This window comes from Solanum lycopersicum, chromosome 2 (genome assembly GCF_036512215.1).
Source record: "Solanum lycopersicum chromosome 2, SLM_r2.1".
In the NCBI taxonomy this organism is placed as follows: Eukaryota; Viridiplantae; Streptophyta; class Magnoliopsida; order Solanales; family Solanaceae; genus Solanum; species Solanum lycopersicum.
Window position 1 is genome coordinate 62,852,850 of NC_090801.1, and position 27,214 is coordinate 62,880,063.

General features: G+C 34.6%; 4 protein-coding genes across 10 annotated transcripts; 3 read left to right on the forward strand and 1 right to left on the reverse strand.

The window, feature by feature from the left end:
- The first annotated feature begins 2,186 nt into the window (after positions 1 to 2,186).
- LOC101250469 (uncharacterized) lies at positions 2,187 to 3,820 on the forward strand. The gene is made up of 2 exons (XM_004232495.5): positions 2,187 to 3,337; positions 3,538 to 3,820. The coding sequence occupies exon 1, from the start codon at positions 2,336 to 2,338 to the stop codon at positions 3,329 to 3,331; it is 996 nt and encodes a 331-aa protein (XP_004232543.1). The 5' UTR covers positions 2,187 to 2,335; the 3' UTR covers positions 3,332 to 3,337; positions 3,538 to 3,820.
- Positions 3,821 to 6,012: 2,192 nt separating this feature from the next.
- On the forward strand, positions 6,013 to 9,469 carry LOC101250180 (uncharacterized). Its single transcript, XM_004232494.5, has 7 exons — positions 6,013 to 6,331; positions 6,410 to 6,542; positions 7,604 to 7,707; positions 7,796 to 7,967; positions 8,079 to 8,219; positions 8,310 to 8,395; positions 8,507 to 9,469. Exons 1-7 carry the CDS (start codon positions 6,240 to 6,242, stop codon positions 9,246 to 9,248), a joined length of 1,470 nt encoding a protein of 489 aa, XP_004232542.1. The 5' UTR covers positions 6,013 to 6,239; the 3' UTR covers positions 9,249 to 9,469.
- An 892-nt stretch (positions 9,470 to 10,361) lies between these two features.
- LOC100136876 (ribonuclease E) lies at positions 10,362 to 17,987 on the forward strand. 7 transcript variants are annotated; one of them, XM_010317542.4, is made up of 13 exons: positions 10,362 to 10,565; positions 11,192 to 11,397; positions 11,828 to 12,074; positions 12,177 to 13,510; positions 13,602 to 13,919; positions 14,052 to 14,093; positions 14,726 to 14,850; positions 14,981 to 15,128; positions 16,118 to 16,190; positions 16,710 to 16,822; positions 16,914 to 17,033; positions 17,273 to 17,428; positions 17,515 to 17,962. In XM_010317542.4, exons 2-13 carry the CDS (start codon positions 11,344 to 11,346, stop codon positions 17,692 to 17,694), a joined length of 2,910 nt encoding a protein of 969 aa, XP_010315844.1. In that variant the 5' UTR covers positions 10,362 to 10,565; positions 11,192 to 11,343; the 3' UTR covers positions 17,695 to 17,962. The 7 variants fall into 7 exon arrangements, with proteins under 7 accessions (XP_010315844.1, XP_010315842.1, XP_069149196.1 ...); XM_010317540.3 differs by having other exon boundaries at positions 10,411 to 10,565; positions 11,825 to 12,074; XM_069293095.1 differs by having other exon boundaries at positions 10,426 to 10,565; positions 11,825 to 12,074; positions 12,167 to 13,510.
- A 1,211-nt stretch (positions 17,988 to 19,198) lies between these two features.
- Positions 19,199 to 25,658, reverse strand: LOC101249879 (protein S-acyltransferase 10). Its single transcript, XM_004232493.5, has 11 exons — positions 25,329 to 25,658; positions 25,119 to 25,233; positions 24,445 to 24,519; positions 24,256 to 24,327; positions 23,957 to 24,094; positions 22,750 to 22,783; positions 22,120 to 22,229; positions 21,273 to 21,362; positions 20,289 to 20,372; positions 19,831 to 19,896; positions 19,199 to 19,589 (listed from the first exon to the last, which is right to left on the reverse strand). Exons 1-11 carry the CDS (start codon positions 25,417 to 25,419, stop codon positions 19,412 to 19,414), a joined length of 1,053 nt encoding a protein of 350 aa, XP_004232541.1. The 5' UTR covers positions 25,420 to 25,658; the 3' UTR covers positions 19,199 to 19,411.
- Positions 25,659 to 27,214: the final 1,556 nt, after the last annotated feature.

Consider the following 27,214-nt stretch of genomic DNA (forward strand, 5'->3'; position numbering starts at 1 on the left):
CTAAATTATTAAGACGTGGATAGGTAGCCCAAAACAACACGGTATGGAGGAGTTAAGAAAGGGACTACCAAACAGCTATACACAAATTCATTGTTTGTGACAAGTGCCCCTCTCATTTGACATTTAATGAGTGTGTCCAAACCCAACTACTAGCTAGCCACAGCTAAGTATAGTGAGTGGCCACCACCTCCTAAACTTTCATTGTATGCTTATTTTTATACTTTATTTTTTCTATTTTGCAATAGTATGATCATGATCCTAGTAACTTCTATTCACCCAACATGATTATTTATATTCAAATATTCTATTTCCATGATTAATTATTATAGTTTTCATGTCGATGCATGTCTCTAGCTCTTACAAAATTTGCAACTCTTGGGATCATTGTTTAATGACCTATGATAAGTTCTCATGTAACTTTTTTACGTTACATTTTGGAGACTAAAAGAATATGTATGTACTCACACGAATTTGTCCATACAAAATCAAAGTCAATGCAATGAAGCTCTAGGAATTAAAGAACCAAACGTGATATAAATGGTATTCCTTTATTTCATGTTTAATTTTTTTTTTAGTCTACTTAAAAATAAATATGTCTATTTTTATCTAACGATTCTTTAATTATAATTTTTTAACATGATATCATTAAAATTGCAAAACTAAAGCTTAGTCTGATAGATTATATTGACCATAAAATTCAAAAATTCCTTTTTACTTTCTTAAACCAAAATTTTTTTTAAAATTAAATGAAATCTTTTTTATTTCAATTTATATAATAGTATTTTTCTCAATCAAACATAATCGCGTAATTGATACTATTAACATTATTTGGGTAAGTGCTTGGACCTGGGAACACTGAGATAACATGATACTCATACGAGCACAGATGTAGTACCCACCTTATAACTTGATGAGTTGTCTCATAAACAAGATTTAACCACCATATGTAGCAATATAGTACTAGTATGTCTCTCTAGATCTCACTCTATGAACTTAAATTCAATCTTTGGTTGTACATTTATGCTTTAACTTAATGTCCCATCCAAAAGTACTTCCAATCCAGACAAATTTTGGGAGCCCACACCCATTTTTCTCTATGCCAACCGACTTTTCTGGATGAATGAACCTTTGTTAAGCCCGAGCTGGCGGTGGCCTAGATGCTCGAGAAAAGTAATAAATTAAGCTTAAAAAAATCTAAAGTTTGTACTACATAAATCCTTTAAATAAATAAAATATTGAAGAGAGATATGCCACTATCCCTATCATTATACTATAGTTGATGTAAGTATGAAAGTTTTTCTCTTGTTTGTTGGTGAAGTCTTGACAGATAGAATTATGAAAAAATAATAATTTAAAAATTAAATAAGATTATAGTTATAATTTTTTTATGATTTTTATCGGATTTTACGTAAACATCTGGCTTCAAATTATGAATTATGATCGGGAGTGGGGCGAGTCCCGGGTTTAATTTTGATGGGACTCCCCAGTGAAGTTCGGATCAAGTCCCGACCAGAAATTGGGAGTTGGGCCTAGGGTTAGGGTTGGAGTTGGGTAAAGTTTCGCGTCGAAGTCAAGAGTAAATTGGTAGTTGGGCCTAGGGTTGGGGTTGGAGTTTGGGTAAAGTCTCACGTCGAAGTCAAGAGTAAATTAGGTTTTGTATTAGCATCGGGGTAGAAGTATAGTCAATGTCATGAGACGAATCTTGGGTCAAGATTAGGTCATGAGTCGGGTCACGCGTATGTTCGTTGTCAGGCCTAAGTTAAGTTTAGATCAAGGTCTAGTCAAGGGGATAAAGTTCTAAGTCGAGCTCAAGGTTAGGGTTGTGTCTTGGGTCATTCTCAGGTCTAGGGTCGTTGTCGTTACAGGAGTCAAGATCCGTGTTACAAAATAAGATTTAGATCTGATATCATAATATTTGTCTAGATCATACTTAAATATTCTTAGTTAATATTTTGATTTTACTAACCAAACATAAAAAAAAAAATAGTAAAAGAACACTTATTTTTCTGAGAAAACATTTTTCTTTCGTACTACCAAACACACCCTTAAGCTTAAAAAATCTAAGCTTGTACCAAATAAATCCTTCAAATAAAAAATAAGAGAGATATGCCTCTATCCCTATCATTATACTATAGTTGATGTAAGTATTAAAGTTGTACTCCTGTTTGTTGGTTGAAGCCTCTGACAGATAGAACCATAACAAAATAATTAAAAAACCCACACTTTGTTCACATGTACATCACATTGACACATAATTCCAAATTAACTATTCTTTTCTCCCAACTTTTGTCTCCTTCCATGATATTTTGCATATATAAAACAACCAGCTTAAAGAATGATTCATGAACATAACCTGTTTTGTAAAAGGAAAAAAAAAATGAACCTTTCAACAATTCGAACAATGGCTGCTCTTTCCCCAAGGTCTCATTCTCATAACTCTTACCGTACCCGTTGTGTTAGTTTTCCTGCTAGATCACACCCCAGCACAATCAAGATTGAGCAAGTTTTGAACAAAATCAAAACTTGGGAATCATCTTCTCCTTTATCTCCAAAAGCAGAAGAAAAAACCCAAAATGCCCTGTCAAGCGGCCTTGTAGAATTGTACGAGTGTATAGAGGAACTCCTTGCGTTGCCAATGACTCAGAGGGCGCTTCTCCAGCATCAAGATGACAATTTTGTGAAGGAATTGCTGGAAAGATCAGTGAGATTCATAGATATCTGTAGCAATACAAGGGATACCGTTATGTGTTTGAAAGAAAGCGTGAGAGAACTACAATCCGCGCTTCGAAGAAGCAAAGCTGGAGATGATTTATTGACTATTGAGGGTAGTGTTAGTGCTTATATTTCTTCAAGAAAAAACGCTCAAAAGGAAATTGAAAAATCCCTTACTATACTGAAACAGATACATAACACCCCATCAGCCACAATGAAAGACTCTCAGCTCTCTGCTATAATAAGAGTTCTTGAAGATGCCAGTTTCACAACTATTTCTACTTTCCAGTCATTGCTGATGTTTCTTTATGTGCCAGCCTCGAAACCAAAGTCCAATAAATGGTCATTGGTTTCGAAGCTAGTACATAAAGGGGTTGTAGGCAGTGAAGGGCAAAGGGAAAAGCTAACTGAGTTGGAGAAAGTTGACACTGCACTCAACAGCTTGCTGGATCATGTTTCTGGACATGAAGAGGAAGTGGAAAGTTTTGAATTTGCACAAAAGAATCTGGAGAATTTGGAGAGTAGCATTGAGGATCTTGAAAATGGATTGGAAATGTTGTTCAAGCTTTTGATCCGGACAAGGGTGTCTCTACTCAACATACTTTCTCTCAGTAGATAAATTGAGGTATCATGCATAACAGCTCAAGTATTTTTTTGCATGATTGAAGCTGTGATGTATAGATATTGAATTTCTAGTCATTGAGTACTGTAGATGAACATATTGTGTATAGTATTAGCAGCTAAGGGTGAAGAGGATTAAGAAACATGGACAAAGTTTTCCAATTTCCTAATCTTTTTCTCTGTTTGTCTTTTGTGTTATTCCAGTTTTACAGATTAGTGCCAAAATTTTGCAGAGGTGCTAATTCTGGCCAAGATTAGTTATTATTTGGACTTGAGGCCCAAAGAAGTCCAAGAGTGTGTGCAAGTAACATGTAGCTGTCAATGGGCTGATATGATATGAGTAGGCCCATTCAGTATTTCAGTCCATTAAGGGATTTTAGCCCTTTCTTGTGTATGTTCATTCTGTACTATATAATCCATTAATTAATGGATCTAATTGCTCATTGTGTATGAAATTTGTGAATTTTTTTTTTGGATGCTTCTTAAATTGATCTGTTGCAGGTGTAGTAACTAAATGGGTGAAAATCCCTTCCTTTTTATTTAGTTATAATAATGTGTTCAAATTAATATTATAACAATGATGCTAAGATATCTGTAGAACAAGAATGATAGTGAATCTTTTTAACAACTCGAATGGGATGTTTATTAACAAAGACTTAAGTCATAGACAACCCTTTAAAGTTTTTCACACATTTCATTTAAATATCTCAATTTAGCTTTGTACTTATCCAGCACTTAAATCTTAACAAATTTGTACCTATTTATCGCAAAATTACAATAAATTGATAATAAATATGAGTGTGTTTCGAACTCCTCGACATAACAAACATACCAATAAAAGAATGACATATGTCATGGATCTAAATTTTTTAAAAACTCTATTTAAATAATTTAAAATGAATATTAAAAAAATAAAATTTTATCATTTTGAATTACCCTCTCCACCTGTCTTCTCTTCTTCTTCAGAACCTATTTCCATGGCCTTCCAATTTCCATTGACGCTGACGCTGACGCCGATGCCAGCAGCCTAGAAAATCATCATCCGACCTCTATCTTCCCCCTCCCCCCCTTGAATCGACCATTCTCTTCCATTTTGATATCATCAAAATCATTCATTATCTTTATCATTTTTCGATTAAAAATTATTAATTACAATTACAATTACAAGAGATAATAATAAACTTTTGCCCGAAAAAGTCAATTCATATTTTTTCATCGGATTGAATGGAGCTTCACCAAAATTTTGACAGAGTGAATCTACATTTAAAAAAAAAAGAAAAAGAAGAATTTGCAGAGGATGAGAGAGAGAGAGGTGGGGTGGTCTGCTGTGTAAAAAAATTAAGGATGAAAATGGCACAGGGAACTGGGTTGGGGAAGAAGATTACTTTTTTACAAAAAATATATTTTTTCTTTTTTCCTTAATTTTGGTATATAAGTTATGAAAAAAGAAGAAAAAAATTGATTTTACTAAATTCACGCTCATAAAGGAAGTGTAGTCCACATTTTTTAACATGTCTATATTTTATGTTAAATATATAAATAACTTTTTGAATAAACAAGGTATTTAAAATAAAGTGTTTAATGAATATGAAGATAAATTAAGATATTCAAATAAAATATGCAATTAATTTTAAGCGGCATATGCCTTGAGTCATTAAGTAAACCCCACGAGAGAGCCTTCTAAAGAAGGTGCTTTGGGGTTTAAAACCTATTTAAAGAATCAGACTGAGATAACCTGTAGAAATTTATGAACAAGAGGAAATTGATATTCAACCACTACAAATTTAGGACCAAACTTAACTAAAGTTCTAAGATAAAAAAATAAAATAATAATAATAAAAAAATAGGACCAAACTTTAAGATGTTCAAAATTGGGATATTTGGTCAAGTATAATTAAGTTAAATAATATTTAATTATGTGTATTATATAATAATTTATAATTGAAATCTATTTAAATTATATACTCATTATAATAATTAAACAATAAAATAGAAAATTATTTTTACTTTTTTTCAAAACCATTAAATAGAACAATTAAGTGTATCCTATCGAATATTTTAAAGAAAAAATTAAGATTGTTGGGTATAAGCAAACTTCTTAACTTTTTATTTATAATTCAATGATGATCTTAAGTTTGACCTATTTTTAGAGATTGCTTCAAAATTTAGAGAAAGCATGAGTGAAATTATTTCCAAATAAGTTTAACTGGTAAAAATCAGGAAGTTCGCTTATTTTCAATGTTAATTTTTTTTCTTAAAAATACTAGTTTGAGTATACATAATTACTTTATTTAATAATTTAAAAAAATATAAAAGTTAACAGCTTTGTTTTTTCTTTTTTATTATTATAATGAATATATGTGTCATAGGTCATTGAATATTACTTAACCTAATATTACTTAATCGGAAATTTATCTTCCAAATTGTTTGAATTTTTTGATCAAATTATTTTTCTTTCAATTCATAGAAGAATAATAACAATTTATAATATATAGATTTGATTTTATAAACGTATCATAATTTTCGTTTATTTAAAATATTGATGGTATCTTAATGGTGAAGACGGTAGTGTGAAAAAAGGTAGGGAAGAAAAAGCAATGTGAAAAGGAGAAGAAAAGTCCAAAGTTCACTGTTCGAAATCTTGAATATACATGGGATCCTCCCTAAGACCCTTACAAACCAACGCCACGTCGTTAGTAAAACAACGGCTCTTTTGTCTATGTCGGTCGTCGCTCCGAGCTGGGCCCACAAATACCGCCACGTCATCCACTTTTGATATAATCATATTTTTGTTGTCGTCCCAAACGAAACGACCGTTACACATACAACTCTGTTCTCTTCTTCACTACCATTCTCACACACACTCTTCTCATCGCTTCACTCTCTCTCTCTCTTTTAACAAGAAAATGACAGTAGCAAACGCTGCCACCAAGCACTGCAAGAAGGCCATGAAGATGGGTCTTTCTCTCTTCTGCAGAACCTTCAATTCTTCTAAATGGTGAATTTCAATATTATTTCTTTTTTGAATAAAATCAATCCTTTTTTTTTTTACATTTTTTTTTGTGTGTGTATGCAGCAAGACAATGGCAAAAATGACGGTGGCGAGAATAAAATTGCTGAGAAACAAGAGGGAGGTGGTTGTGCGGCAAATGAGGAGAGACATTGCTATGCTTCTTGAATCCCATCAGGATGCCACTGCTCGTATTAGGGTACTTTTTTTCCATTTTCGTATTTAACCTCTGATTTAGGGTTGGGGCTTGTTTGTTTGATTGATTGATGGATGGATTAATGGAATAATTTTTATGTAATCTCGAAATCAAATCGTAGGAATGGGGAATTTGGTATATCATGCTTGGGGTGTCAGTCCGAGTCATGGTGGCTAGCTCTCTCCTGTTGCTGTTTAGAATTAGTATTGAAACCCTTGTGAATCATTTAGCTTGAAACATACAATTTTTGCTTTGCTTCAAGATTATAGGGTTTCTACATGGGGATAGAGCTGACTTCTTTTTAGGATCTTTTGGGGCTATTCACCAAAACCTGGAGGCTGTGATTAACTTAATCTCGTTGAAGTATCTTGATTGTAGTTATGATTTTTCTCATTCTGAAACACTTTGCTTACTTTAAAATTATGTGCTTTTGCTAAAACCCTCTTTGCTTCTTAATTTATACCATGGGATTTAGTTACTGAATTTCCCTCCTCCTCTAAGCTTTAACAGCTATGCTGGATGTCTACCTTAATTTTGAGCCAAGATACCTCTGCCATACCTCTTTCTGGTTGTGCCTAAAGATTAGACTAATCAATGTGATATGAAATAACTCTTCTATTTAATGCAAAGTCGAGGGTATATTGGAAACAACTACTTTACTCAACAAATGTATGGGTACGATCTCATACATCCTACCCTCCCCCAGACCTCACAGACCTCACTTGTAGGATTACACTGGGCATGACATTGTGGGTGATCTTGAAGTTGCTTAAAAAGACCCATAATATTATGCACTATGAGGGGGCAGAAATACATTGTGTGTTTATCTTTTGGGCAAGAGATTTTGTTGAAAGTTATCTTTCACGTCTATAATGGTGGATATCAATAAACCTCTTCTATTTTGATACACCAACATGTGATTTTAGAATGACATATTTTTCAAGTTAAAGTGGAATCTTCTTACTTCTATTGCTCATGATCCTTCTTAAGAAGTTACTTTTCTTAGGGTTGTCTCTTTCTACTAATCGTTTGGAAAGAACACTCACATGCTTCATTTTTTATAGGTCGAACATGTAATAAGAGAACAAAATATATTACAAGCAAATGAGATCCTCGAGCTCTTCTGTGAACTTATTGTGGCTAGGTTAACAATTATTGCAAAGCAAAAGTAAGATGTCTCAAGCTATTAATTTTTTTTAAGGTTAGAAGACAAAGCTCACAAATAACCTTGATTTCTATTTATCTGCCTGTTGCAGGCAATGTCCAGCTGATTTGAAAGAGGGGATATCAAGTTTGATTTTCGCTGCCCCAAGGTGCTCAGATATTCCAGAATTGATGGGAATCAAAGATGTTTTTGAGAAGAAATATGGAAAAGATTTTGTTTCAGCAGCGACTGACCTGCGACCCAATGCTGGTGTAAACCGGACGGTAATCATATTTCTTCTCTTGAAACTTGTGGTTCTCTTTATCATAATAAATATATCTATATTTATGTGCTTGGGAGAGGGGTCTAAGAGAAGTGGGTAATTGTTGCTACAGCTCATTGAAAAGCTCTCTGTGAAAACTCCAAGTGGTGAAGTCAAACTAAAAATCATGAAAGAAATAGCCAAAGAATACCAGGTTGAATGGGACACCGCAGATTCAGAGATGGAGCTTCTCAAGCCACCAGAAGAGCGTATAGTGTGTCTCTATCTCAAATCCATCTATATCTGAATATGATGCCTAACGTGTTAGATGACCATCTAACTAGCAACTATTCTCTTTGATCAGGAAGGACCAAATGGCTTTGTAAGTGCCACTAGCTTACCCCTGAAGCCAGCCTCAAAGCAACCTGCTGAGCCTAACAACCTCCGAAGGTATTCATTGATAGGTTAAAGTTTGTTTCCCGCCCTACTATTAAACCATGATTTTTCTTTTGTTTTCTTTGAGAAAAAAAAGTTTTGACTTGGTTGGTCAATTACTAACAGCTCTTCAGATGACGGAGAATCGGAAGTTGCCAAATTTGATGACCCAGCTTCAGCTGCTAAAGCAGCTGCTGAATCTGCCAAGCAAGCAATTGCAGCTGCTGAAGCAGCTGCATATCTAGCCAGTAAAGACGCAAAAGCATCTTCTGCTGGTTGTCACTACTCTCCGAAGAATGCAACTGCTGACAATATCCCTTTCATTTCTGGTGCTCAGGCTCCCAAGTTCTCGCAAATTGAAGTGGCACCACCTTCTCAGTCCATAGTTGATCTTTATGATATGCACTGGAGTAGTAAGAACATCAGGAATTCCGAAAATTCTCATAGTTCTGCTGGTGAAGAGATGCCATTAGATATGAAAAGATCACAGAAGTTCGACAGGAGACATAGCTATAATGTTCCATCCTCAAATCGTAATGTTCAGTATGATGATTCAGACTGTGATGAGGAAATCGAGATGGAAGATCCGCCGAGTGGGACATATAAACCCAGCCCACCAACTGATATTGATGGTGGGAAGTTCTACAGAAGGCACAGCTACAATGTTCCATCAGTACATTCAGGTATCAAGTTTGATGAATCAGATGGTGAAGAAGAGATGGGAACTCACGAATTCAGTAGAGGAACCAATCGAGCCCCTAACCGTCCTGCACCTCATGTGCCTCGGGTTCATCCCAATTTACCTGACTACGACAAACTTACTGCTCGCTTCGAGTCTCTCAAGTCCCAGAAATCTCGTCGCACCTAGATTATCCAAGGTTCATGAAGTCAGATACATTTTGTGCCAGTCCAATATTATTGTATACAGTACAGAAACCAAATGATATGTTAAAAATGGTTCATTTATAGTAGGTCATTTCGTGGAGTTCACTTATTGCCTTTGTGTTGACTTTACAAATTTGGGTGTAATAAATCTTGGATATTCCTTTTACAAGGTTGTTCAGTGGATCACTCTGTTTCTTTGTTAGATATATTTCCTGTCAATTCTTGAGTTTGATGGTATGTATATGATATCCATTTTGCAAGGACGTTCATATGCAGCTGTTTCACCAAGCAATTCCTGTCTATTCTTGAGTTTGAGTTTGATTTACATATATATATATATATATATATATATTATTTTTTGTTGAAATTAAGAACTTCGGTTCTTTTTTATTTCTCAAATACAATTTGGGGTAGGGAGAAGGAAGATGGAGAATTCTCGCCTAAGAGGTAAAAGTTTAAGTACTTAACCAATTACGTTATTAAGATTTTTTATAATTTTGATTTAAATCTTTGATCAATTGAGAAAAAGGTTCAGAAGCATTTTTCTTGTCTTGCCCTTAAGGTCAACTTAGAATCGATGTGTTCTAATACAAAATAGTGATAATTTAGGTAATTAAATGAAACAATGAATAATTAATATGTTAAACTCTAGAAAAGATAATAGTTTGTGTTTTATCGTTATCTAAAAAAAAGTTACAGCAATCTTAAGATTTATTATTATTACATGACATTTGTTATTGTTAGCAATCTTTATCTTTCAAGTTTCAAAACAAGAACATACTCATTGTAGTCTCAAATTTTCTTATTCTAATTTAAGTTATTTATTTTTTATATATCGTCAGTCTAACTCCTAAATCCTAGTACAACCAACCAAATAATGAAAAATAATGATATATTCTTAGCTTAGATAGTTAATTACTTAAACTCTCACGTTATTGACGATGATATAATTCTCTATATTATAATTCCTTTTTCACTTCTCCATCTCAAATTTTTTTAAAATAAATAAATATATATAAATCTTACCGAACAAGAAAAACACAATTACTATTTATTTTTTCATATATAATGTGATATCTTCATTATAATTTGAAACAAATTTTAGTGTTATATATATTATCTCATTTGATTCCTATTTCGAATATAATTATCGACTTGCAATATATCCTTTTTTTTTTTAAAAGGGGAAGCAAGAAAGGAAGGAAAATAAAAGAGAAATTGAAAACCCCCGTAGAAAATAGGAAGGAGTGGCTCCTTATCTTTCAAGAACCAGAGTTAGCCGTTCTCTTTGCTGTCCGAGGTAGTACTAGATAACACTGGGAATTTACATATGTTTCTCTTCTTCTTCGTTATTGTTCAATAGCTCTATCAGGTTGTTTTCTTTATCTTCTCTCTTTCTATTTGCAACTTCCCGTTCATTCCGTAATCTTAACTTCTCCTCTATCAGTTGTAAGGCTTTAGTTTTCGGGCGAATTAACTTGCTGCTTGGTTTCCTTCGAGTCTTGTGTTTTAATTTTTCTGAGTTTATGCTATTGAATGCTTATATTGTCTTTCCCTTCATTCTTTTTCTCTGGGGTTCTTCAATTTTCTTGAGGGCTGGCCGCCTGTTGTAGGTGGCGGTAGAAATTCAAGAAAAGATTGTTTGGGGATTCTTTCTTGAATGCAATTGTGATTGGATACTTTATTTGAAGCTATTGGCATATTACATTCGTTGGTTTAGAAGAATTCCCTCCACTTCTGTCATTTAAAAATTAAGTTCTTTGACGACAAAATCAAGAAGGATATGAATTAGTGTATTCATGGGTCACGTATGTCTTTTGTTAAGGGCAAGATGAAGTATATTTCTGTTTTTTGGGTAATTTAACTGTGCTGAGTTAGCATCCTCTGTTCTTATTGGAGTTCTTTTCTTTTTCCTTGTGTTTGCAGAAACAGTTCGCACGCTTGGTAGTTAAGTTTTATGATGGCTGCTTGATGCAGCACATTATGATTTCTCAAGCACTTTGTTTGTTGAATTGGAAGTATCATTTGAGGTGCCTTGAGTTGGAGAAGTTGATTCAGTGGATGGTCAATTTCTGGAGATGGTTATTCTCTTGTCTTGTACTGAAATCTCTAGCCTATGGGAGACGTCAAAGGTAACCATCTCAATCTAGTGTATACCATTTAAATAGTCATAGGTAAAGAAAATTTCAAAAATTTCCTTTTAGCTATGTCTATTCTTGTTGAAAAGGAAAAGAATAGAATAATATCTAACTAATCTAATCTATTTAATAGAGTTTGATATCAAATCTACAATTCTTAGTTTAGCTGATATTGGATCCCCATATTATATTGCACACACTCAAGATGCCCAGTCCTGGGCATGCGAGGGGAGGGAGGGGGTGTTAGATTTTCCCCATCGGATTTGGATGAGGTACTTGATCTCCTTATATGGTTTTAGACAAGGATCACCTCAAGAGCTAGCTATGTTAAGCTCAAGGTTTATATCTTCTGTAAATGATTTGAGAAATTACTAGATACTTTGTTCATTATCTAGTGCGCCTGAGCTCATGTTGGTCTTAGCAGATACTGCATTCAAGACATTTGAGCTGCAACTCTTCTGTGAAGGGAGATATGTGGACTTCATCTGTTGCTTTATGCAAAGCTAGGCATGATGTCTCCGTGTCAGTACCTTCTAAACAAAGAGGAAAACTTTTCCCAAGGAACTTATGGATTAAATCTCATACAAGGATGCCTTTGGGCAGCATGTTTGGATCCTGGCTTGTAGAAAGGTCTATACCTATCCATCTATTCGTTTCAGATCGCTCTAGAGGTATTACTTTTATGATAATATTTCTCTGGACAGTTATACTCGGTTGTAGTTTTCTAATTTATGAATTATTTTTGGATATTAAATGCTTCCAGTGAAATGCAGATGGGAATGTTACTGTGAAATGCTTGAACAGCAATTCTTCCATCCTAAAGCAGGTCTTTAGTGATTTTATAGATGAGGATAGTTTTTTCTCAGATGAGATTGATACAACTTCAGACTGTGGCAAAAGTATTTCAACTGAACCTTTGACCATTGAAGAGCCATGGCTATGCGATTCTTCCTTGCTTCTTCATCATTTGGCAGAGTCTGATGCTTCTGGTGATGTCATTTGTGACAACAAGATTGTTGAGGGTCTTGACTGTGAAAATTTAGAATCAGGATTCGTAAATCAGTCCACACTTAGTGAGACTTTATGGTCCAAGTATGAGGTCAATTCTAACGATGCTTCGTCAGGAACCTTGTGCGCAACATATGCCCATGTAGAGGAGCCCTGGCTATTGCAAGCATGTATGTTATCTCCTAGTTTTGATGCTGAGATGGCTCCTGATGACTTTGAAGTTGAACAGTCAGATAATAAGGATGAAGCTCAACCTCCATTTAGCGATCAACTCGAACAGTTAGCTCAACCTTCATCTAGCAATCAACATGAACAAATACCTGAGAAGCTGTTGGATGTTGATCAATGTGATGCTATATCCAAGGAAGACTCTTTCACAACAATTATTCTGATTAACTCTTCGGTTTGTACTGTGCAAAGAATTGCTGTTTTAGAAAATGAGAAACTGGTTGAACTACTGCTGGAACCAGTGAAAAATAACGTGCAGTGCGATAGTGTTTATCTAGGAGTAGTTACAAAATTAGCTCCACACATGGGTGGTGCATTTGTAAATATTGGCACTTCAAGACCCTCCTTTATGGATATAAAGCCCAACAGAGAACCATTTGTTTTCCCTCCATTTTGTCATGATTCAAGGGAAAAGGTAATTAATGGTGCTTCTGTTGACATGCTTGAAGAGAACCTAGGTCTTCCTAGAAATAAATCCACTTTAGAAGAAGTGGATGCGGATGAGATTGATGATGCTGATATAGAGGATGAATCCATGGAATACATGGACAGTGAGTTTGGGGACCATGAAAGTGGTGATGCTTGTGATATTTTAGAAGTCCTTGCAGAAAATTGTAATGGTAGTGTAACTGAGCATGGGCTTGAAACTCATTCAGAGAAATATCCAGAAGAATCCAGTGGAATTGGGTACCGAGGGCAGAATCCAACTATTGAGCGTGCTATGAATGGTAAGAGAATTTCACAAAGAGATGAAAGCAAGTGGGTCCAGGTCCGAAAAGGCACTAAAATAATTGTGCAAGTTGTTAAAGAAGGATTGGGTACGAAGGGCCCAACACTGACTGCTTATCCGAAATTAAGGAGCAGATTCTGGGTATTACATGTTTCATGATCATGTATTCTGTGTCTTACAGCTGAAAGTCCATTATTAGAAAACCCAATCTAATTGGTTCTCCTCTTCCCAGGTTTTAGTTCCTCGCGGCAACACGATAGGTATTTCAAAGAAGATTGCTGGTGTTGAGCGCACACGTTTAAGGGTCATTGCAAAAACTTTACAGCCTCAAGGATATGGTCTTACAGTAAGGACAGTTGCAGCTGGTCATTCACTAAATGAATTGCAGAAGGACTTGGAAGGGTTGCTTTCAACTTGGAAAAGTATAATTGAGCATGCAAAGTCTGCAGCTCTTGCCGCAGATGAAGGTGTTGATGGAGCAGTTCCTGTCATGCTTCACCAGGCAATGGGCCAAACACTTTCTGTTGTTCAAGATTATTTTAGCGATAAGGTCTGCTCATTCTCGGGTCATTACTTCATAATTTGTTCAGTTCTTTATTTTTTAGGCAACTTCTGTTCATGGGCTTTCTCAAATTAGCATGAAAACACAATTTTACTTTCTTACTCTAGCACTGATTTTCAGGTGAATAGTTTGGTGGTTGATTCTCCAAGGACATATCATGAGGTATGGACTTAGCCAGTTATCAGTCAATGGAATGAAAAGATTTTTGACCTACAAGCATGATTGCATGTCTTTCTCTTGCTTTAATGTTCCTCTAGGTTGATTTTTCACATGGAAGCGGTTTTACAATAGTGAGTGGTTTTTGGTATGAAGATTTGCATATACTGGCTATGAATGAGATTATCTTGGATTAAATTAAACCCAAGTTAATGAAACATTTAAGAAGTAAAATTAGCTTGTTTAAGAATAGCGCCCAGTGTGTGCAATGATGAGTAGCACTGCAATTAGTATCTCAGTACATTACGTTCTTATGAATAGAACTGATGACATTGATTTTCGTCTTTAAACTATAAGGGCATTTGTGCTTTAAGTTACAAATATTTTCCTTTTTGACTTTAAGTGTCCTGATTCCTTTCGCTTCACACAGTTCAGCATATAGTCGCGGCATAGTGTTCCACAACTTTTGTCGTCTTGTTGTGTCCTCTTTTATTCCAACTCTGCAAAAGTTATTTTGGAGATCTGTCATACACCAAATAGTCGCGGTTTGTGTTCCACTACCTGTGGGCTAAAATTGGTTGAGGAATTTTTTTAAAATTATGGTGTACCTTAATATAGATATATTGGACTCTGTTCAGGTTACAAACTATCTTCAAGAAATGGCACCTAATCTTTGTGAAAGAGTTGAGTTGCATGGTACAAGAACTCCCCTGTTTGATGAATACAACATTGAGGAAGAAATAAACAACATTCTCAGCAAAAGGTGGAGATCACTTTGTTTCTTTCTTTTAGCTTTATGTCTTTTATGACATGTATTTTAACTTCTCGTGAGTCAAAACGTTTCATGTTTCATTGATATTCCTCCTTAATCCTTTGATTTATAAAATTTGCAGGGTTCCCCTTGATAATGGAGGTTATTTAGTGATCGAACAGACAGAGGCTTTAGTCTCCATCGATGTAAATGGTGGACATTGTGTGCTTGGTCAAGGGACTTCACAAGAGATGGCTATTCTCAATGTTAACCTTGCAGCTGCTAGACAGGTATGTAGACCTGCATCTATTTTGATTACACATTGTATTCCAAGAGCATAGTCTTTCTACACCTGGGAAAGTTGGTTATCAGAAAACAAACTAGGATATGCTTAGAAGATCCTTTTTAATGAATTAGAAGATGCTTAGCGTTTGATGGAAATACTTCAATCCAACACTAAAATATGTCTCTTGACAAGCTACACTGCTTCTCTTTTTTCCTGTGGTAGACAAGGCCTCATTTGTAGCCTAGTAGTATCTTGTCAGATCCCAGAACAGAAGAATATTCTGTTGATGCACCTTCTATGGAGAATTAATTCTTTAAAAAAAAGAAACTACACAGGGTATCATGTCCATGTTGCCGTTTTAATCTGCTATTGGTTTGGACATAGCATGTCTGAATTACGTGCTAAACCTCTATTTTTTTTTCTTGGAGGGGATAACCAAGACATCCCTGAGCGTATGTGGATAATGTGCCCGCTCTCTACCTTTCTTCAGTTAAATACCACGCTTTTGTCATAGGAAGGTTCGATCTCTTCACGTGTCTAACCCACACATCACACATTGTGCTCTTACCACTAGACAAAACCAACGGGGATAATCTGTGGTTGCTTTTATGCACCTCTATTTAAGTCGCGTTAATTTGATCCAATTTAGCAGTCAGCCTGGGCTGCAGAATTACACACATTTTTAAAGAAGGAAGGAAGCAGAAACCAATCCAAATAAGCAAGTATCCATCATTCGAATTCAAAGAAATACTGCACTTCTAGTTTCATTGGGTGTTTCTGGTTAGATTTGAACCTTTTATCTGAGAAACCGAGCTAGTTACTGAAATGTACGACAACACAGGATTACATTGGATCTTTTTTGTTGATAAAGACAACATAGTATTGCATTGGTTTTCTTTCTATATGTTAAGTTTATTATTTGCGACAGATTCCCATTTTTTATTTTATCTGATAATTGTTGTCATTTATGTATATACTGAAAATTATTCTCAGATTGCTAGGGAAATAAGGCTGAGAGACATTGGTGGCATTATTGTGGTGGATTTCATAGATATGTTGGATGATTGTAAGTAAACAACCCTCTCTCCGCCCTTTCCCCTCCTCTCTATGTGTGTGTATGTGTCACAGGCGGATCCAAGACTAAATTTGATGAGTTCAACCTTTAAATTCTTAGCACAGAACTGAATGTTCTTCTAAAATTATGATGTGTGTGGTCTTTATGTGGTATTGATGCACAATATTTTGTTTAAATGGGATTACTACTGAAAATAAGAAAGAAAAAAGAAGAGACATAAATTTATATTATGGTCTTCTATGTAAATCTAAAATTGAAGTTAACCTTGTCGAATGCTTGGTAACTAAACGACATTATTTGTAGTACATAACACCTACTGTTCATCATCTAAAACCGGCATGTAATCAGACTGAAAGTTTCGTAATCAGTGCCATCCTACTATGCCTCTCTCTAAACTATATTAGACACTAAGCTCATGCCATATGATTTATAAGATGATAACTTGAAATCGTCAATACATTTTGAAGATGTAGTCCTCTTCTAAGTTTTTTCTTTTATTTTGTTTTCCAGCAAATAAGAGATTGGTCTATGAGGAGGTCAAGAAGGCTGTTGAGAGAGATCGATCAACAGTTAAGGTGTCTGAATTGTCCAGACATGGGCTTATGGAGATTACCAGGAAAAGAGTATGTTATTTGGTGCTGAATTTCTGTCATAACTACACTAGTGGAAATATCTAATTAATCATGGTTGGTCGTTTCATCTTATACCTGACAGGTTCGACCTAGTGTGACATTCATGATCAGTGAACCATGTATGTGCTGCCATGGTACGGGGAGAGTGGAAGCTTTAGCGACTGCATACTCTAAGATTGAACGTGAAATTTGCCGGTTGCTAGTAAGTAAACTAACGGCATCTTGAGATGCCTTTGCAAGGTTATCTTCTTGGATTCCTTACTATCTGTTAAGCTGCAAAAAGGTTGATCCAAAATCTTGTCTTTGGCAAGCTAATCCATTCTTACCACTTGGTCTCCATTTTTCCTCCTCTTCTTTTGGATCTTTCTGAATATAGTTCAACATGATTTGACATAATGACCGCTTTCCCCAAAACTGATTGTTGTTTCTTGTGTTGATCAGTCCACAACGGATCTGAAGGCAGACCCTGAAAACCCCAAGTCTTGGCCCAGATTTATTCTCAGGGTAGATCAGTACATGTCTAACTATTTAACTTCAGGAAAGAGGACAAGGCTAGCAATCTTGAGTAGTTCTCTCAAAGTTTGGCTTCTTCTAAAGGTATGCTTAGTCATTTTATCCATTCTCATAACAAAATATCACTTTTATTTCTGTATTTGCTGATTTTGTAAGCTGTGATTAACCAGGTTGCTAGAGGTTTTACCAAAGGGACCTTTGAGCTAAAACCTTTAACAGGCGACAAGGAGTACAAGGGTGATGAACGTGAAACATCTATTTCAGTGTTGCGACCAACAGAGGGTGGATTTCACCCCCCTCGGAAAAAAGTCACCATCTTCCCCATCAAAAAGTGGAGTAGTGGAAAGTGATGTTACCTCCATTAAGAATCATCTGTACAGGTCTCAAAAAACAATGCAAATCCACATATGGTTAGCATAAATTTATTAGCCAATTCTTTCTTCCCTCTTGAGTTTTTCTCGTCGGCTTGTAAGAAATAGCTAGTTTTATGAGGAAATCAATTTTGCATAGCATGTACGCATTGATAATACATATTTTCCATTTCTTATCTGCCCTTGCCTTTGTAAACCATAACATAAGATTCATTTATCTCATAATCATGAGCTTTTGCCACACTAATTGTAATTTAGCATGATGCTGAAAATAGTTTTGTGTCTCGTCTTTCATTTCCACTCTTCCTTTCCAAACATAAAGGTCCATAGAGATGGAAAATGAAAAAGCAAAAGTGAACCTCTTCATTCAAGTTCAAAGACGATCCTTTACTTCCGAGCCTCAACCTCACTTGGTAGACTGTCTTAGGAAAAATAATGCATACATTAGCTTTATGTATTATTAGTTTGAGCTTTTAAAAATTGAAAATAATAATTAAATTTCATAAGTTAAAATACGGAAAAGAGTCAAAATTGCCCTTGAACTATGTGAAATAGATTACTTGTACCCTCCGTTACATTTTGGGATCAAAAATACCCCCGCTGTTATCCTAAGAGACCACAAATACCCTCAAAGAGTTTAACACCTCAATTTTTTTAGTGATGTGGCATGCCACATAGGACTTATCCTTCACCTAAGCGTTGTCAACTAGGATTCATTACAAAAGAACTAGACCTTTAGGGCGACAATAGTCGCCACAAAATCCCAAAAAATCGTTACTAAAAGTTTTTAACATCAAATTTTAATTTTGTGTTTTTTTCTTCATTATTTTTTAAAAAAACAAAAATGATGTCGATTAAGCAGGAGTTTGAAGATACTGTTTAATTTTTATGTTATATGAAAATGTATAATAATGCATTATATAGTAGGAGATGTGAATCGAGAAGTAATTTTCATGATTTTTCGTAATAATATTGGGTGTTTATAATATTAATATTGCAAGTTAATTATTTTAGAAAATGAGGTTGCAATCAAAAATTAATTATCATATTTTTTTGTTGAAAAAAAAGGTTTTACTATTAGTCCTCACTAAAAATCACTCATGAGATTTTTGTGGCAACTTTGTCGCCACTAAAGATTAAGTTCTTTTGTAGTAGATCTTCGTTGGCAACGGTTTGGTGGAGGGATTAGTTTGATCTCAAAATGTACTGGAGGATATAAGTAATCTATTTCGCATAGTTTAGGAGCAGTTTTAACCCTTTTCCGTTTAAAATAAATACAAAATGTATCAAAGTAAGTCAACATGTACTTGTTTGGGTCATCTTACTTATTATTATTTTTTTATGATTTTCTTGTTTTAATTTGTTTTTTTACAAATTGAAGAATTACATAAAATATATTATAAATCAAATAATTATAAGTTATATAGAGAAATTATTTCACTTTTAAAATTTTATCGGTGCCAAATAAATTAGGACAAAAAAATTAACATATAAAATGTGGTTAACTTTCAAAATCATTTCAATGTCACATAAATCGATATGGATAAAGTACCATATATCATTTGAAAATGATTCTAACAATAATGTAAATTACAATAATTAACAAATTCAAGTGAGACTCCAAATTCGATATGTATTGGGGCCGTGCTAGCACGCACTGAATCCAATGTCAAGTATTAGGATACAAGACAAGTGATCAACAGCAACACCGACAGGATAAAACATCTGAGCATGTGTAGGGTCTCAACTTATCTTCAAGTTCTTGTCCTGTTGGCAGCGGTTCCATCCTATATTTGCTACGCTGGGCACAGCAAAACTCATACAAGTTTCTGCATGCTCCGTTACTAAATGGATACACTCTTTCAGGAATGTTCCTGCAAATTAAAGCAAGTTTAAACTTGAGCTTAAAGACGAGACAATTTCCTGATGAGAATACATGTTCCATTTGCTTTTGAGATATCAATTAATCACTCAAAGATGTTGACCATAACTGCAACTAAGTCCAATGTTTTTGACCATATCATCCAGAGTAGTGGCTCGAAGAGACAACATAGACATCTCTATGCAACTACCCAGTAAATAATATCACACAAGAATTGGAAGGATATAACCAACCTCAAATACTGGATGCGCCGTCGTCTCACAAGCTCATATGTGGTCTGATTTGTCAAAATTAGATAGCTGATTCAACAAACATGAGTTCACACACTTTAGCTACAGGAGCAAGAAAAGTATGGGGAATAATATAGGCACAAATAACAGGGTTTCACTCGCAACTTATGAAGTTTGCATAGCTTAGCTCTAATATGTGTCTCCCTCCTTCACAAGACTGAAAGGAGGTAACTAAGCATCCTACACTGAAATCTTTTTTTTTTTTTACATGAGATGTTTATTATCTTAAGAATCAGCAACTCTGCTGACCAAACAGATGTTCCAGAATCTCATATAACCTTATTTTTAGAAGGACCAACAATAATTTTAAGAACATAAATCTAACAAACTTCCAACAAATTCAAAATTAATGTGCTAGGCAATGCTAAATGAAGTCCGTCTTCAGCAAAGAGAAATCTTACCTATGAAAAAGTAGGAGGAGGAGAAGGAAGATGAGGCAGAAAAACAGAGTAGCTAGCAGCAAGATCATAATTGCATATAACCACCTGCCAAAAAAGCCATTATAGCATTTCTCTTCAGATTCATGTAAAGATTCAAATTGGATGAATTTCACAAGTTTTGTTCTTTTACAGAAGGATATGTGCGATTCAACAAAAACATGAAAACAGAAGCAAGAATATCAGTCATGTCAGTACCATCTTGTCATGAGATGCAGGCCCTTTCTTTAACTACTGTTTTCCACTGTTATTTTTATCTCTTGAAATTTGGTTTTTGCAACCTATACAACTAAATTAGAGCTCATAGTCGGATATTTTAAGGGAGCCCAATCAGAAGTCAGAACCAGATGAAGCTCCCTTGCTGCTTTCACACTAACTGCTGTACTTGTTAGCAATTTTTAAAAATCAAGGTAGTGCATATTCCACCTATGAGCTTTGTATGGATGGTCCTATCTAGATTCTAGATAATAGAACATGGGTTACGGTATGCTGACAGCCAATATAAGATAATCATCTAATTTTTTTGGGATAAGTCTTCAATTGCTATCTTAAGATAATCACAATAGCTTACATTTCATGGTTGTATAAGATCCAATAAGGGTAGTGGCATTGACTCTCTTCAAGCTTCTTATTTCTCAGAAGACGATATGATATTTCAAACAGCAAGTAAAATATTCCAATATGTGCAAGCTTACCTTTTGCCAACTAAAGTAAATGAATAACATCTTATTATAAGTTTGGGTATGAAAACTGAGCAGTTTAATCTCCCTTTAGTTTTTTTAGTTTTTTCTTTTGGGGTGCATATTGTTCTTCTCCAATTCTCCCCCCAGAACCTCCATCTTTATTTTCTTCTCGGAAGGAAGATCAGTAAGGAGCAGAGGAGAAACATAATAAGGGAGGCTAAGCAGAGAAGCTCTTAAATGATAAAGCATCATAAAATATACATACCAAGGCTTTGAATATATATCAGACTTCAAAAATTGAATATATAACGTGCCCGTCCAAAGGGATAAGGCTGTTTCTCCACAAATGTACCACCTGTCATACTTGGGAAAATAAATAACCGAACCAAGACCAATTACTTGAAACCCTAAAAAGAATCTATGACCAGTTAAAAGTTCAGGAAAATCAAGCACCCTGACATGCTTCATTCATGTTTATAGATGAAGAAAAATACATCAAATTACAGGAAAGTACATTATGACAAGTCCCCTACTAAATAGTGTCTTCATTGTGGTCTTAAGAGTAGAAAAGTGATCATGTCACTTACACAAGACTTATAACATTGAATTAGACACATCGAAGTACACATATATCCCAAGCCCAGATAACTAGTTCAATATGTTCTCACAATGATCTTTAAAATGACCAACATCCTCTTATAGGTTTCTCGAACTGATAAACTATGCTGACACGGATACGTTTCAAAAGGTTCAAGCTAAAATTGAAGCCTCTTCATGAAAGCAAGAATTTTGAATGAGACTTTATATTCATTAATTAGCGAGATAACTATATTAGTATCATTATCTGAAATAACATCTACATCTAGGACCTAAATCTCCAATTGACATGTTCTAATCATATTAAATCCACACCAACTTTCCACTTAGCTCCAAAATAACATGTGGAAACCATCATAGAAATAAATCTTTATAATACACAGCAAGACTTCTTTCATTTAGTTCTTCTGAAGGTACAAATAAACATTTCAATCAAATCGCAAGAAAAATTTCACTGAACTGCGAACAAGATAAACACATTAATGGTGCATCAACTTAGTAGCATGGATGCTCACCAAAAAGCGCAATGATTACCCTGTCCTATGCATGTGCCAAGCCAAACACAATGATGATCAAATTGAAGAACACATTTGTCACAATCATGACAATGTTTAGCGCGTGGAGGCTGCAAATCAAGCAGAGTAAAAATCAAACGTTGTTGACATAACTGACAAATGTAGTCTAGTGGAAGTATAAGCTCTAGGCACTTCACAAGACAGAAGTCACTGTATAAGGTCCATTATAGAAATTGGTTCTTCTGACACAAGTAAACTTTTAACTTTGGCAAATGGCAACCATAAACTTATTGGATAAATAAGTGTGCAAATATTAGGATAAGCACAATAGTATAAATCAGAAATCAGAAGGTCATAAACCATTTGAAACAATTGAATATATATCTGTCCTCAACCTCATTTCAATGTGAAGGGTTAAGTGAGGCACAACACAAGAAAATATTAGCACCAAATTGCTGTCACAAGTTTGCCTCATTTCCTTCCAAATCTAGGTGTAGTCAGTATTTGGCTTTGAAATCATGTCACTAGTTTGGCTAATATTAAAATGCTCCTATAATCACTAAGTATCATCAGAAGTACCGAAATGTTTGTTCTGCAAACAAATGGAAGACAGAAAGAAGAAATTTTTACCTGCACAACATTACAGTAACTGCAAGTCACACCTCTGGAGAAGAGAACAAAAATGAGTTAGCAAGGGAACTGATGCTTTTGCAAATTGAATCATGCAATTTATAACTACAGAATCGACAGTCATACTTCTATACAAAAGTGGTGTAAGGGGAAAGGAAATGGGAAAGATAAAAGTAAATCTAAATTAACATGGTCATTTTTTTTTTCTAAAATCCATGGACTATAGCCAACGTAAAACAGTAAAAATTTGGTCATGCCCGCTCTGGGCCTTGTTTGAACTTGAAAATGTGGACGTTTTCCCCTCGGGACCAACTCACGCCATTAATAAGGTCTTAAGGGATTAGGAAAGAACATTATTCATCCATGAACTCCCTTATCCCTAAGGGCCTAAACCCATAGCCCTAAGAAACCGTAAGAAACCCAAATCTTCAGTGACCAATGGCACAAGGTTCCTCGGTGGATAATGGGTCCACCCTGTTCTCCATTTAGATACCAGGATTTTTCCTGAGGCATGATTGAACTTGTAACGAGGGACTAACCCACAGATCATGCTGGAGGCACTTGTATTACATGGCTATTAGCTATTCCATGAAATGATTCAATAATAACACATCTCCGCAGAAATTTTCATTATATTTCAACTTCCTTTGTTATCGAATGAAAAATTACAAATTTCTGAACATTCACAGGAAATCATACAGGGTTGTTACAGCTTTTCCCCTCCATATAAAATCTACAGCATGCTGCAGTTAGCCAAATCCTCACAATATCTCAGTTAGCCAGTTGGGGGTACCTTCTGATGCTGAGATGCTTTCTGTATCTAAGACTATTGACAACTTTTCATCTGAATCTCATAGTTATTATATAAGCATCACTTGTGAAATCGATAATGAGTGGAGACAACTTTGCCATCACCATAAGGTGCTCCCAATATCCAAATCTTTAAGTGGGGAGGGGGGAGGTATATGCCTATATCCTCCCGGTCCAACAAGAAAGACAATCCAAAACAGCAGATTTTGAATGATTATGAATGAAATCTTTTCTTGTTCCATAAACAATTTAAGTCAAACTGAGTCAATATGTAAGATGAAACTAAATGAACCAAATAGCACTACAGTAGAGGCTGCAAAATAGGCTGAAAACAATGCCAGCTGCTTTATAGACAAAAGGAAAAGCATAAACAAGGTATTATATAAGTCATTCCTACCTAAGAGATGTTCCACTGGGATACATATCCATCACTAGCTTTGTCCATGCTATCATACCACGGCCTTGAAGATAACTTCCCAACTGGTTCCGGTCGATTGCAATAACTACATCGCCGTTTTTGCTTGAAGCAGGCTGTCTTTGCTTGATCATTTTACATCACAATAGGCAGAAAATAGTAGCAATTAGATAATTCTGCAGAACACTCCACATATTTATAGTTTGATATTTCACAGATATGGCAGGAGAATCCAGTAATTTACTTTCCATGTAAATAACCCACAAAGGAAATTCTCTTACTTTGAGGTAATTGATGCCCTATTACATGATGCATCTGCCTCATTGACAGCCCTCATTGCATCAACAACATAGCTACATGTTCAAATAAAAGATTATACTGATCACACAATGCAACTTTACTGGCACTGAAGCGCATAAAGTATAACAATGGCCTGTAAATTAGAAAGTAAAGAGTGTGCATGAAATTACCCAGGAGAAGAACCTGAAGTGATGAAGTATTGAGCCAGTGTAGCAGCAAACAGGATCAAATAGACAGTTGTGTACCTTGAAGGCAAGGAAGAGAGTATCAGCAGTTATACCATAAAGACCCAAGTAAAAGTAAAATCTCTACAAAAGCATTAAAAATGATCGAAAGGGGACCACTTTATTCAAACTCCATCATTTTCCTTTTGAATTGGGGACTACTTTGAATAGGATTATATCCAATTGGAGTACTGTTTTTCTTTTTGGTCAGATTATCCAAATATAAAAAGGCCTTCATTATTTTTAGATAGACTAATGAGTAAATAATATCACATAAAACAGAAGAGGGTGCATTTTAGCAAGAACCATAATACAGGCACTGAACAACCAAGCTGAAAGACTGCTGCATAACACTTAAGATTCTATCTTTTTTATTTAATGCACTATATTTCTAGCTAAAATATAACATGACCACTAATTACTAATGAAATTAGGCGAACCAAACAATAAAGTAAAGCCAGAGCAAGTTATTAGGCGAACAAAGACTCATTTTTTGCACTGAATTATTGGTTTTGCTCTCACATCATCGATTCTCTCATAGGGAAACACTTGGTCTCTTGCTAATTCTGAAGAAAAATAAAGATAACTTTTTCCCCAATAAGTAAAGTAAGAGTAAATACCATGGCTCTTCTTTAGTTTTATGAATCAAATCTTTGTCAAAGACAAATAGAACGCCCAGATAGATCAAGTGCAGCATCACCAACGCTATTCTCAAGCAACAAGTGGATCTCCGAGCTAAAAATCAATCAAACCAACAACCAAAAAAAAAGAGTAAGGTTTAAAACATTCAAATTAAACTACGAGGTTAGAATAGATGAAAAAATTGATACCGGGATCGGAGAGACATGGGAAAACGTGGAGACAACGGTCGGAGAAACGATCCAAGGTGTCCCGAGAGTGGCCAGCGCATAATGCTCCCATTTCACCTTCTTCGAAAAATTCATTCACTAGAAAACACTTGTTTCTCAATACACATTCCTCGCCGTCTCCGAGTATACAAGTGTTCTTCAGTTTAGTCTGAACTAACCGCAGAGTTGAAACTTGAAAACAACAAATCTAGAGAGATAATGTAGAGAGAGAAAGACTTTGGGTTCGGTCCAGAATTTGCCCGACGTTTGGAGCAAAGCTACTGAAATAACGAATCAACCCCTTCATTTTTCAAAATGTAACACTTGGCCCTCACTTATTTAGGGGTATTTTTTTTTTTTCCTCGTGCCAAACTCCCAAATTTTGGAATGAATAACTATTTTCAAATGGACCTACAGTCTATAGAAAAAAATTATTCTAGAAGAGCAATATAATTTGTATTTGATTAAATTAATTGAAATAATCCCTTTGTTTGGTATTACAAAAAGAGTTTGAGTTTGATTAATCACTTCACAGTTTTTTTAAGAATTACGTTATCAAGAAAGATACTCAAAAGTTAATTATATAATTTTGTATTAAATAAAATCGAGAAATTATCTTAAATATCTATGGAGAAACTTTAATTAAAGTATTTCAATTTCATTTGTTAAATATATACGTTAAGGAGATGTGATTTATAAATATTTTATGAGTTGCTTCAAAATATTTTTAGATTCATGAAATTAAAAGTTTCTAAAAGCTATAAACATACGAAGATGATGTTGATTGTGTATTTATAAAGCCTTATGAATATATAAAGTTGACATAAATTGTAAGCTTGAATTTCCATAATAAGATGTATAAACTAATTAATTGGTGATGTATGTAGTGGTTATAAATTTGTTTATTTATTGTGATTTTATTTTTAGTTATTCTATTTTGTTACTTAGAAGATATAGATAATAAGTTATGTCGATTTAGTTTTTACCATATTTTAGTGTCGATCTGCATGTTCAATAGCACTCATCATATGCTTAATTACACACTTTATTCTTGCATAAAAATGGTTGTTTTTTTTGTTCTAGTAACGTTAGGCGTCGTTTTTGTAAGGGTTGGTGCATCCAAAACCAAAAGCTCCTCTAATTCAACATATAATTTATAAGCAAATTATTACACGATCTTACTGGTTGTGGCGGAGCCAAAAATTTCTTAAAGAGTGTTCAGAAATAGCAACTTGTTAAGTTAAGGGTGTTCAAAATAAGTTATTTAATTATTCGTATATCATTTTACTTATATATATGCTAATTTTTTTCTGACAAAGGGGACACCCTTAAAAGTATATGGCTACGCCACTGCTTACTGGCTATACAAGATAGATTTTGTCCATCAAAAAAAACAAGTAGTTAAATACACTATTATTGCTTGAAATATGTACACAAATCAAATAATTTTAAATTCGGTGGATTCTTTCCAATCTACTTCCTTTATGATTTCGTTCGAAATCATATAAAGACAATTCCTATTTGATATAGCTATTTGTGCAAGTATTTTACGGTTAAGAAGCAACTATCTCTTGTACAGAAATGATGAAACTTGACTAATGTTTGAGGATTCAAACATGCTAATTCAATCAATTTATCTCTTATTTTAGAAAGGGCAACTTCTAGGAGTCAATTTTTATTATCGGAAAATCTAATTTAGCGTAGTAGTAATTTGACAAATAAATGTATTCTTACATTCGCCTAATTAATCGATTTAGAGCTTAATTATCAAATTGCATGTCCTTCTCTTTGGTGTTTGCTAATGTTGCTCCACCAAAGTGAATGGACTATTATCTTTTGACTTGCAATTTGCCAATGATGAAATAAAG